This window comes from Temnothorax americanus, unplaced genomic scaffold (assembly GCF_048541705.1).
Source record: "Temnothorax americanus isolate GAGA-0224 unplaced genomic scaffold, ASM4854170v1 Scaffold3, whole genome shotgun sequence".
Lineage (NCBI taxonomy): Eukaryota > Metazoa > Arthropoda > Insecta > Hymenoptera > Formicidae > Temnothorax > Temnothorax americanus.
In genome coordinates this window covers 1,268,009-1,281,050 of record NW_027509442.1, presented here as the reverse complement: position 1 = coordinate 1,281,050, position 13,042 = coordinate 1,268,009, and the positions used below count along the sequence as shown (strand labels likewise).

Below are 13,042 nucleotides of genomic sequence, written 5' to 3'. Positions count from 1 at the left end.
TTTTACGACGAAATAGGTATATAAGTACATCCTAAAAAAATATATGCCATTAATGCAAGGCACGTTCATTCTGACCCGTTTGCCTGCTAGGTATATATCGTTATCTTTATCGCTTTCGTTTATAAATATTTTTTTTTCTCAAGCATATATACAGCGACGCACTCGAACCATATTCATCCTGCTTCTCCCACCCACGTGCATCGCAAGGAGTGCAGGGGGTGCAGGGATTCCTGAGAGTAGCCGAGTAGCCATATAGTGGCATATATAGCGTTCTTCGGGAAGTGTTCTTCGTTCTTCGTACTTCCCCTCAGTATTCGAGAGACGATCATTGCGTGCAGAACGGATTACGTCATACAACTAGTATACTTAGGTCCAACTGGGTGTTGGTGCATACGAGCGCGAGAGTGTCAAATCTGCATCAAGAGCATCGGACAGCGATGGAGAATACGATACCCGAGAAGAAAGTTCATTTCGCCAACGCGATCGGTCAGTATTTAATTATTGCAATTCAGCGCAGATTATGTATAGGAAAGATAAAACGAAATGTATATGTGTGTGTGTGTGCGTGTATGTGTATTAACTTTGCTATGCTTTGTCCTGCTGCTGAATGCAGCATTCGCTGTGACTTCGAGTTTATTTACGCAATTGTTGATATTACTATTGTCAGATGCGATGACTCATCGATATAATGCTACCAGATATTTTTTCTCTTTTTAAATTTTATCCACGTCTTTTTTTTCTTAAGTCGTCTAAATTTCGTCGATAAATTTCGATCCATCCGCTGATGTCATACGCTGATGAATCCTTTCGTTTATTGAACGCATTTTGTCGAAACAGGATGTGAGATAATTCTAAGAATAGATACGCGCACAATAGAGAAGTGACAATCATTACCGATTCTTTGGAAACATAAATTCCTCTCTTTAAATACGTAAAAATCGTAACGTATTTAGGAGCTTGTAATATATTACTTCGCATATTCAAAAATTTATCGTGATCGGCAGTAGTGCTCAATAACGTTACGGCTACGGCATTTTTACCGCGAACGAAAGTTCCAGCACATGTCGGCTAACATCAATCGTGTTGACAATACCGCGATATCAATCGACGGTATATATCAGACGCACACCGCTTTACACATCTGTTTTAATCTGCCTTTAGCTAACGCATTTGTTCTTTAACCAGCATTGCCGATTCCGTTTCATTCCTGTAACAGCATCAGAAATGAATTAAACTCGTTATTGCTGATAAATTAATTGCAACGTATATTTGCTTGATTGCAATAAAGATAATAATAATAATATTTCGTAATAATTATCTCGAATTCTTAATTCCACAAATTATTAATAGCTTAATTGTTATTCATATATATTATAATTAATGTTATATGAATTTTATTTATTTATTAGATATTTATATTATGTACATAATTAAATATATATTTGTTTGTTATATACGCGTACATTGTATATAAATTATATGTATAATTTATATTCACTTTGTGCGTGCGTATTGTGTACAATATTAAAATTAACAATATAAATTCTAGTTATAATTTTTCTAGTCATTGTCTGTCGTCAATGATTTCCAGAACTGCAGTCTGAAACCGATGTGTATAATGATATCATTATTGCCCTCATATAATCGCAACTTGGACGATCTGTGTTATTTAATACCCCGGACTTGATATAATTCTTTGTTAAGGTTGCAATAACTGTTGATTGAATTATCTTGCCTTTTTTTTTCTTGTCAATTTAATATCAAATAACATAAATGTCATTCGAAGTCGCACAATATAGCGCACAATGCTCTTGAATAAGCATTTCTTGAAATGAATTGACAGCAGATAATGCGGTCCACTTGGAGCTTATCTCTCTCTCTCTCTCTTTCTATCTCTCTCTCTCTAATCGCGCTAAGAATCATATGACCGGCTCGTATTTCTTCTGTGTCAGATTGAATTCTTTCGTACAGCTCATAGTTGATCTATTGGCAGTTGCTGTGATATTTATTATATTTAGATCTATCAATTCTTAAACATTTATTGGTAATCTATTAATATTTAATTCTAACAATATCTAATAATAATTTCAAAATTTGTTTTATATTTCGATCATCGTTGTTTTTTCTTAATACTTGGTAGAAATGTACGATGGTGTTGATAATTATCCGCACTCTATTTTTATAATTTATTAGAACAATAGTAGAGAACGTATAATTATACATCATATAGTCCCCTTGTTTCTCAATGCACTTATTCCAGCGTTCTACAAGCTTGCATATACTCTCGAAAAAAAATTTTTATTTGCTAGGTTTTTTTGGGGCCAGCCCTAAGCCTAGTACCAGGTTTATCAGATCTGTCACCCTAGCACTTTTCCAAATCCTGGTGTCTCGGGTACTTTTGTCCCAAGTTTTGGGGATCTTAATCAATTGCCTACGAAATAAAAACGGTTCAGTTTCTCCGCACGAGCCCCTCTCGTGCGGCTGGGCGCAGTCTGGAATATAAAATCGTCTGTGGTCAGGTGAACTCGAACCCGGTTCTCCGTAGTTATACGAGTCTGGCGCTTTAGCCCATAAGACCATAAGACCACACTGCGTCTCTGGCTGAGGGACAAACCAAAAACATTTTTTTCCGAAGATATATCCATATATCCATGAAAAATGATATAATTGTACATTCTTTGCTGTTGTTCTAATACATTATAATTATTGACCGTCCCTCGTATTTTAAAAATTCAATTTTTACAAAACTCCGATGCTCTTTAACGAGGATTTGTACGTTTTTTAATAAATTTAACAATTAATATTTCTCCGGTATTAAATAATTTAATTCTATATTAAATTTTGCTCTACAATCAATATTTTCCGCTTACAAAACGGCAAATATTTTATTGATTAACAGTCGCAATTTTTAAATTATTATAAAATTATATCGTAAGTCTTTTTATTGTGTCATTTTAATTTTATAATAATGCAAATAATTAATTCCACAGAATCGAATGACCAGTATGCAGCCTCGTATTTAAAAACCGGCAGCACACGCGGTGTTATGTACCAGATGAAGCTCCTAACTTGGATCACATGGAAGCTCATGTGCAAGAACAATGCAAGTACCGGTAATTGGTGGCTGGCCACGGAGGTGTGCGATGCGCGCGGATTTCACGATCTCGTCTTGAAATACTCCCCCGATGGTACATCAAATGGAGACGGAGGCACCTCTGATGGAAAATACATGTATCGTTTCATGCAAATCAAGCACAAGAGGTCCTTGAAAAAGAACGCCAATATCACTAGTTATCATTTGACATCCAAGAATAAGTTACATCGTCAGGGCAGTCTGATTTACCTGTTTAAAGCCTACGTAAATATGCTCGGCAAGTTCGAGAAGATCACGCCCGATCAAATCGTGGACCTGACGATCTTCACGAATATGGATATTAATGCATTTAAATTCCTGGTGCCTGTGGAGGCCGACAAGCTCTACGGATTCGAGGGAAAAGGCAAGAGATATCGCATTGACATAAGAGTCTTGCAGAAGGAGCCAGGAATATGGATATGCCTGTACCACATTATGCCGGACGATAACATCATAAATGGGTTCCTGAGGAAACTGGTGTTCGCGGTGTGTCAACCCTCCGAGCCCGAGTTGGAGGAACTGATCGTGAAGGAGATGGGCAAGACCTTCAACGTACCGCAAATCTTCTACGATAACTTATATAAGAATATAATCAATTGGTTTCTCGTTTACGACAACGGCAAGGCGCCGTATCTCACCGAGAACCACGTGATGAAGTACCTGAAGGACACGCAGGATATGCTGTGGGAAGCGAAGAAGACCGAAATGCTTGTCGATCCAGTTTCGAAGATTGCTGATAAATTAAAAGTGTTGTCTCTGTAAAGAGATGTAGGTCTCTTTTTGTAATCTTTTGTTCCTTTGAAACAATATCCTTTGAAACAAAGTATATAGTGTCTTTTTCTATCTGTTAAAAGAAAGTGATAAAAGAGTTTTTTTTTTTGTACTTTTCGCACGATATATGAACGAATATATCTTAAGTTTCACATTAGAAAGATTATGTTATTTAAAATAAAATAAAATGATATAAAATGACATAAAATGACATAAAATGATACAAGATTGTTTTATAATACCTATCTATTCATAATATCAAGTCTAAAGTTTTAGAGAGAACAATATGAGGAATAGGTATTTGATCGACTCTTTAATTTCAATTTCAAAATGCAATTACGTAGTACAGGTATACTGTGTCATGTCGGCAATATATAATGGAATAGTAAATTATTGGTATATCTATTAGATATATATTCGATTAGATGTTGATTTTCGCTGAGTAGATATCGTGTATATCATCGTATAGAAAAATTAATTTTTAATTCTGACACAATGCTAATTTAATAACACATATAAATTACTTCACTAACTTTTTTCTTATCGTAGTTTTAGTTATTAACGTAAATCTTTTGGAATTAAATAATTTAATTGTTAAACCACGAAAGGAATTGCAAAACATTTACTTTAAGAATTTATATGTCGAAAATCTAAAAATTTTTGTTTGTAGATTACTTTATAGGAGTTCGATAAGCATTGTTTAATCCTTTAATAATGAAAAGGCGCAAGGAAAAATAAAAGCCTACACACACACATTGGTTCCATTGCATATCGTTTATTATTATTCCTGATTTAAATTAGAGAATATAACTTATTCATGTACACGTGCGCTACAATGATTACTTGGTATCATAATTTTCACGACAGTCGGGGAAGGAGAAAATGTCACTCGAGGGGTTTCAAACGGACTCGGTCGCTTCGATAAATATAACTTTCCTTCGTTCGCCTACAGCATACGTATGCGCAAAGAAGCCTTAATTAACGTGTCTGCGCGTGGTGTGTCTATCGCAGGATATCTGTAAATTCGGCCCGTTTGCGAAGGGAAACTTGGGTCTTTTCTTCACGAAACTGCAGACTGCGACGCTTCGTAAAGAAACTGGACTTTTCCCTTTTTTTTTATGGACGGGGGCGGAATCTGTAAACATCCTACGACAAAGACATCGCGAGGGGATGCGCCAGGAAGAGATCAAGAACGATGTTGTTGGACGTTATTCCCAGCCTCGGTTTCGAACTTGGCTAAAACGTATTACAGCCATGTACAATCGTCTCCGTTATAAAATAATAAATATCGTATATCTACGAATATATGTGTATGTATGTACGTGTGTATGTGTGAAGGGGCAGAGGTGGAGATCGAAGAGGAAATGTGATGTAAGTAGAAACGATACGAGACTGCGTAAAAGCACAAACGAACAACAAAGATGGGGGTGGACAGGGGAGTGTGAAGGAATAGGAAATACAAATCGTTTCCCTTTGGCCTAGTTAAATCTGTTGTCTAACTCTCATCGCTCGCTAATCTAATCTAATTTAAGTACCTATACCTATGTCAATAGTTAAGTTAATCATTTGGTATAATTGCATCTGCGAAAGATAACAGGGCTATCTATATACACTAAGATCCATAACACACACACACGACGAGACGTTATCAAATTTAATTGATTGGTAGTGATATAAACTTCACTATATATATATATTGCTCCGCGCGCTTTCACATATCCGTTCTGTGTGAACATTGCATCTCGTCTCGCTCGCGAAAAAGTCTCGTCGAAAAGAACAATAATACAAGATCGATGCGATTGGTATACGTATAGCCATTTGTGATCCGCGATCCTTGAACGAGCGAGTTCCCTTACCACCGGCGCGCAAGATCGATCTCGAGATCTTTGCGCGAAGTCACGGTCAGAAACGCGGTCCCCACGGGACATCCCGAATCGCGTTCGCCAAATACATCACGGCGGTCTAACGACTACGTGCTAGTCACATTCACACCCTAAATTAAAGTTTTTTTTCTCACTCTCGTAGAAGTATATAACTAATAATAAATAAGATCCTAGTGCGTATGGCTATAACTTAGAATAATTCATTGCGTAAAATGAATTCATCTTTGGATTTAAATGCAGCGTCCGCGTCGCAATAAAGAACGCGACGTCCATTCGCAAGTCCAGCCTCCTTTTACGAGGGGGAGCCTGGTTTTCTTTTCTCTTTTTCTTTTTCCTTTTTTTTCCCTCGACTCTTCGTACTCGAACTTCACTCATATTCCGCCGTAATTATGAATGAGATTGTTGAGGATCCGCGATCGCGTGTCGCGATCGTACGCCTAATACTGCGCGTGAGATGAATACAAACAACATATAGATACGCGTTATCTCGCGATTCCATAATGCACATTTCATGACGCTGATAATAATGCATTTGATAACTACTTTTAACGCGCTCGGGGCGAAATCATGATGCATCCGCGAACAATATGGTCGTAATCACATCAAATCTTAAATATATATACTCAGATTGTTACAATCCCCAGAGGATATATATAAATATGTATATATAATATGTACACACACACACACACACACACACAATAGGCGAGGGTCACGAAGAACGCGTTTCTCGTAACGAAGGCTCGAGGCATCACGAAGGAATTTATGTCAGAAGCGTGAATGGTTTAGATGCGTTGATAAAAGAGGAAGATGCACCATGTACGTTTCTTTTTTTTTTTTCTTAAATCATGTTTTATTGGCGATTGAACTGACGAATGGAATACACAGCGCGTGTACTTTTCAATGATAAAGAAAATGTACGTCATGATAGCAAATAATATACTTGGCCGTAGCTCACGGCGAATGCCTATGCAGAAAATAGGCGAATCGCGAGATGAATCGAAAGGAACTTGTTGAAACTGCATCCTTAAACTTCTACAAAATCAGGGATTGACTTTAAGAACGAGTGCTTCTATTTTTTTTATATCCTTATACATTAAAGTTGTATCCTATTGTACAAAAATAAAATTGTAAAAAAAAAAGTAAGATTTAATTGAGAACGTTAGTTCAAAGTAATAAAAATTGATTTGCGTAAGATGAGTTTCTTATCGATTCATTCGCATCATCCACTTTCCGCGATGTAAGCAAACTCGTTGACAATCCCTGTGTGTGTTCTCGTTAAGAATCGTAAAATTTCATATCGTATGCGGCATATAATGACACTCCGGCTACTGCTCGCATCAGATTTCATCAGATAAACTTCGAAACACTATTGGTGTTTTATATAATACGAACACGTGCACGCAAATTGATAAAGAGTATAAGGCACGATCGTGAACCTTAAACAGAGAATCGAAGAACCCGATGAATAATCTAAAGATATCTTCTGTGTGTGTGCTCTCTCTCTCTCTCTCTCTCTCTCTCTCTCTCTCTCTCTCTCTCTCTCTCTCTCTCTCTCTCTCTCTCTTAAGAACGAATAGGAGAAAGTGGCATGCGATCAGACAATGACGATACCCTCGATCCTCTAAAGATCTTTCAAACACGTTATGACACAAAAGCAGAAACTACAATTCCGCTTGTTTGTCTATTCTTAATTTACCAATATTAAGAAATGCCAATACTAGTCGATTAATATCAATTAACATCCCGAGTTTCATGCTTGACGTTTAACTACTCCCAATCCAATCTATAACTGTTTTCACGTAATTTACGTGTCTGATCGCGTTCCGCTTCCCTTTGTCTTTCTACGCGATTGATCGCCCGATCACTCGCTATGGTTGACTCCCAACAACTTCGCCGCGTCGTCCGCCGAGCTCAAGAGAACCTTGTCGAGCAAACCTTTCTCGCGTATCCCCAGCAAATTGGAGATCAGGTCGTTGTCCCCGCTTTCGCTGGGTACTTCCACGGGAGGCGGGGGAGAAGACAAGGAGGCTGAAGCGGCGCCCTGGGGACCGTCGTTTGCCATTCTTCCGCTGAGAGTGGCCATGTTGTCATAGTGATTGTACCGCATCAGGGCGCAGGGCGCCGCGTCCGCCGTTGCGACCGCCGCGACGGTCGGCAGGGAGATTCTGTCCTGGGTGCGGGGCCTGCTGGTGTTGGTGGAGATCGGCGAGTGCTGCTGACTCCTGGGGGTTATCGTCGGCGGCTGCGCGGGCGAGTTCTCCTCGTCGCCGCTGTTGCCTATGTACATGGCGGAGTCCACCGACTCATGCTTCTTACGGTGACGTAGCATGCTGTGCTTGAGCGTGAACTTCCTGGTGCAGATGTCACATTCGAAGGGCCTCTCGCCCGTATGAGTCCTCATGTGACGCCGGAGATCCTCCGCGGACCAAAATCGTCTCATGCAGAAAGCGCACACAACCTGGAGGGGGATAAAAAAGTGTCACTCCGATCGTATTATCGAGCAATGCAAACTAACGAAAGCACCGACGAAACGCGTATTCAAGATATAATGTCCCTATTTATTTATTTTATTTTTTACGCGAACCATGTTTGCACCGATATGCATGATGCTCTTAAAAATCTTTTTAGAATTAGTTTCCTTATACCTTATTACCTTTCTGTTGCTGTAGTCGGGAAAACGGCCTTTCTTCTCTTCTCCGTCGCTGGGATGCTGCAGCGACGATAATATCTGATCCTCGGTCGCGTCTATGATCGTGGCCGCCATGTCGAGAGCGCCCTTGGCCTTCAGCATCTCGTACGAGCGCTTGTGATTCATCTTGATGTGGTCCAAGCAGTCCTGACGTTCCGAGAAGCCGCTGTCGCACAGGTAACATTTGAAGGGTACGTCGCCGGGACTCGGCGATAATCTTGGTGATTTACGCGACCTGGTGGCGTCGTTCATCGAGAGGGACGCGTTAGAAGTTGGCTTCGCGGCTTCGCGAACGACGGGCGAGGTGTTTTCCATGTTGTCGGACATGCTTGATGAGCGACTCTCGTAATCGCTCTGGTCGTTCTGCGCGGCGCACTGCGGCGGGCTGTTCTGCTGATCGCTGGACTCTGATCTGGACGCGAACTTGCGGTGCTTGCTCGACCGGTGCTTCTTCAGGTTGCCCAACGTGGCGAACGTCGAGCTCGGGCACTGATGGCATTTAAACGGCCTCTCGGGCACGTTCCTCATGGAGAACGTGTTGCTGCCGTTGCTACTGCTGCTGCTGCTGGCGACCACCTGAGCGTCAGGCGAAGACGACTTCCTGGCACGGCGCATCTTGTTCGCCTTCGCCTTGTGCTTCCTCAGCAAGTGGCGATCGCAGTTGGACTTGGTGGTGAAGTGATGCGAGCAGTGGATGCACTGATACGGCTTCTGGCCGGTGTGGGTGAGGATGTGTCGTCTCAGCGACGAGGTCCACGGGAATTGGCGCTCGCAATACGGACACACGACGCGATTCGGCGCCATCGAATATGCAGACTTCTTCTTCTTTTTCTTCTTCTTGTTCGAGGAGGAATCGTTCCCAGAGTTCAAGGAGTTCATGGAGTCGGACTTCTCGCTGCCAGAATTGTTGCCGCTGGTCGACGCAACGGGGCCCTCCTCGTCGCTCAGGTCTTGCGGCTGGAATTGCTGGTATTGCTGAGACGCGTTGTCCAAAAGCTTCGAGACACTCGCGAGATCGGGCGTTCCGTCTTCGAGTTTACCTTGGTCCCTCTCGGCGGATTCGGTCATGGTCGTTTCTTCAGCGCGTACTGATTTGCTTTCAGAAGCGGCGGATTTCTCCGGATTTGCGCTGTCGACGTTACTTCGCGCAGTCTGCTCGCCGGAGGTCTCTTCCGAGGTTTCCTCCGCGGGCTCAGTCGCTTCTGTCTTTATGACGATATCTTTGACACTTTCATTATTTTCCAACTGATCTCTCAGCAAACTCGTGCTAGGCTCACGCTGAGCTTGCGACTCCTGAGCGCCCCGATCGGCCAACTCTTCGTCTATCACCATCTCGTCGTCCGAATCATTGTCATCTCTTTTATTGACCTTCAGCTGTTGCGCCAGAATCGCGTACTTTACTTGATCCGAGATGGGATGCGTGCCGTAGTCCGTCGACGTGACCACCGGCGTGTCGACGTTCGGAAGAATGCTCGAATACGATTGAGCCACCTGCGAGGTTGACGGACCAGTATTTGGTACCATAGTCGGATGACTCGCGGGTGGTCTGCCTCTGGTCGAATGTCCGCCACGGGGTCTTTGGCTCCAATACTGCGGATGCTGCTGCTTGATGTGCCGTTCCATATTGCTCCTCAGCGTGAATCTCGCCGTGCAGTGCTCGCAGGTGAAAGGTCTCTCGGTTCGGTATCTGCGCTGCTTCTGCTTGGGGATCAGCACTCCGTTCTTGAGTACCATCTTCACGGGATCATTCGACGGGATCCCGTCTGTTTTCTCGCGGCTCGGCGCGACCTGGTTGGTCATCTGCGCGCTCATCAGATTCGCGTAGGCAGTCTGCTCGCTCGAGGTTTGCAGGGTGTCCCTCGATTGCGAATATGCCGTGTAACTGGTGCTGGGTAGTGACGGATCAACCGAAAGTGTGCCGCCGCCGGTTAACTGCAAACCTCGAACCAGCTCCTTCTGCAGCCTGCCCTTCGCGGCCAATTCCTGGCTGAACATGTGAGGACTGAGGAAGTACGGCGGTATTACACCACTGGTTAATGTGCCAAAATTGCGATAGATGGTATTCGCGTAAAGAGTCTCCAGCGATGTTGTCGGTGAACTCTCGCGTGCTCTGTTCAACAAGGCCTGCGTCAGCAACAGCGCTGGGTTTGTGGCATACAATTCCTGCTGATTATTCTTAAACCGCTTCTCCTCCTGCAAGCTGGAATCCTCGTTCTCCCTCTTCCGCTTCCTACTCAGATCCAACACATCCATGGACAGATCCAACGGACCGTCCTCCCCCGAGCTCAACCCGGAGCTTGTCGAGGGCTTCGTCAGGTTCATCGGACTAGCTTGAATTCTTTGGTGTGTATCTGTTTTGGTATCACTGACTAGAGACACGCTGCCGTCCGACGAGCCCGACTCGATGTCATCGTCAATCTTCAAATAATCAGATTTCACGATTAGATCGTGAGACAAATTTGCTTCGTCGGCGCTTCTTTTTACGAGATTGAGAGCCTGCATCTTCACTCTGGCGAACGTGTCTGACTTCTCGTAGTGAGTCATCAGCATCTCGGCGCGGATGTTCGATGGTCCAGGATTACAATCCATCGTTATAGGCGGATAATGTATCTGTTGTTGTTGTTGTTGTTGTTGGGGAGTCTCATCGCGTTCATTCGGATAAATAAGCGTCTTCCGCACGTCTTCCCTGATGACTCTAGGCGAGCTTCTTTCGATGTTTTCGTTTGTCGAGTCCTCGCTCGGATGATAGATAAGTGCGTTCTTAACGTCCTCCTTGCTGATCATCCCGTGACGATTCTTCACGTGCCTCTCGCAATTTGCTTTGGTAGTGAACGCATAATTGCAGAGAGAGCACTCAAACGGACGGTCGCCGTTGTGTGATCTTAGATGCTTCATCAGGGCCCCCTTGTCGGCGATCGTGAACGGACACATATTGCACGGATACGGCATACCCGGTTCCACGTTCATATGCGCGCGATTGTGTCCCTTCAACGCTCGCAGATTGGGAAATACGGATGTACATAATCTGCATGGGAACTCGCCCTTCAGCTTCATTTTCCGGAATTCCGCAGTGAAAGCGTCCTGCGCCTCCTCTTCGTTGAACTCGGACGAACAGGTGCCCGACGAGCCTGAAGAGCCAACGTTCGGATTGAACTTGATGTTGTTCTCGGGTGTGCTTGCATCCGACCGAGGAAAGGTCTGCAGTCCATTCAAACTGACAGACAGGATGCTCGGGATATCCGCTAGATCCTTGGTCTCTTTCAGCTCCCTGATCTCGCTCGGTTCCCGCGGATCCTTCATTTCATGCGCCAAGGACTTGTTCTGCAGATCCAGCACAGCGAAGAAAATCTCACGCTTCGTCTTGGAGTCGTCGGGCTGCGGACTCGGATCATCACGCTCTGTTTCGAGATTGTTGTTGGTACTGATGTCGTTGTTATTGTTGTTGTCGTTGCTGTTTCTCTTGTTCTTGTAGGGGCCTTTGCACTCCTTCTCGTGGGCCTGCTGGGCTTGCCTGCAGGGAAACGCGTGCAGGCACTTCATACACTGAAACCTGTTGGCCTCGCCGGAGGCCGGCCGGTGCAGCTCACGCTCGCACATCGCCCGAGCGATCGTCGGGAACTTGATGGACGAGAAGTCGATGAACGTCAGATCCCTGAAACCGTCCACGGTGTTGTTTTTGCTACGACTGTTGTTGCCTTCCGGATTCTTTTTGTAATGTCTCATCAAACGATGGAGATTCAGCGCGCGATGATTTTTAAACGACTGATTGCAGGTCTCGCACGTGGCCGGGGAGCCTGGATGCACGCGCTCCATATGTGACTCCAGAATCGCGCTGCTCGCGAAGTCCTGACCGCAGATCGGACAGCCGAAGGCCTTCTGCTCATCCTCCGGTCGACACCTAATCGTCATCTTGGTGTTGTTCAGAAGAATCTTGTGCCTTCTCTGATCTTCCATGTCGCTGACGTCCTCGTCCGGGCATTTTCGCTTGTTCGCGCGGTTGCTGGGCGACGGTTGCTGTCGATCGTCGATCAGCTCTGGCGAGTTGCGCCTGGCTATCTCGTTGTTATTGTACTCGTCCTGGCTCGTCGCCGCCGGTCTTTCCGAGCCGCTGCTGCCCTCGGAATCCGTGCAGCTGTTCGGCGACACTATCCGATGAGTGCACCTCACGTGCCGGTTCATGTTGCCGTTCGTCGTAAACGACATCTCGCAGTACTTGCACTTGAACGGCCGCTCGCCGGAATGTACCAGCACGTGCCGATCCAACGAGCTCGCCGAGCTGAGCACTTTATTGCATACGCCGCAGCTGTAGTCCTCCTCGCCGCTGCAGTCCGTGCTGCGAGGTGAATTGTGGCCGCGTAGATGATTCGTCAGTTCGTGGGAACTGGAAAACACCGACGGACACGTCGGGCATGGATGCGCGCCGTTTTCCGACAGCTCAACCTACATTTTCGGGGAAAAATATGCGATATTAAACATACATACAGTACACTGTCACGTACAATCGCAATTTCGTTGTTAACAGTGCGAAAATATTTTCATTCGCGTTGATAATTTGTCTTTAAT

General features: G+C 44.2%; 2 protein-coding genes across 4 annotated transcripts in view; one reads left to right on the top strand and one right to left on the bottom strand.

The window, feature by feature from the left end:
- Positions 1 to 281: 281 nt before the first annotated feature.
- LOC143900103 (uncharacterized) lies at positions 282 to 4,657 on the top strand. Its single transcript, XM_077411084.1, has 2 exons — positions 282 to 486; positions 2,991 to 4,657. Exons 1-2 carry the CDS (start codon positions 438 to 440, stop codon positions 3,893 to 3,895), a joined length of 954 nt encoding a protein of 317 aa, XP_077267210.1. The 5' UTR covers positions 282 to 437; the 3' UTR covers positions 3,896 to 4,657.
- Positions 4,658 to 4,659: 2 nt separating this feature from the next.
- LOC143900101 (uncharacterized) overlaps positions 4,660 to 13,042 on the bottom strand; it is a 100,926-nt gene continuing 92,543 nt past the window's right edge. For 2 of the 3 annotated variants that reach the window (XM_077411080.1, XM_077411081.1), the window contains 2 exons: positions 8,444 to 12,919; positions 4,660 to 8,248 (listed from right to left, as the gene is read on the bottom strand). In XM_077411080.1, the coding sequence (XP_077267206.1) occupies positions 7,652 to 8,248; positions 8,444 to 12,919 (5,073 nt within the window). In that variant the 3' untranslated portion in view covers positions 4,660 to 7,651. Of the gene's footprint in view, positions 8,249 to 8,435; positions 12,920 to 13,042 lie in introns of all 3 variants that reach the window. The other variant, XM_077411082.1, reaches the window with a different exon arrangement.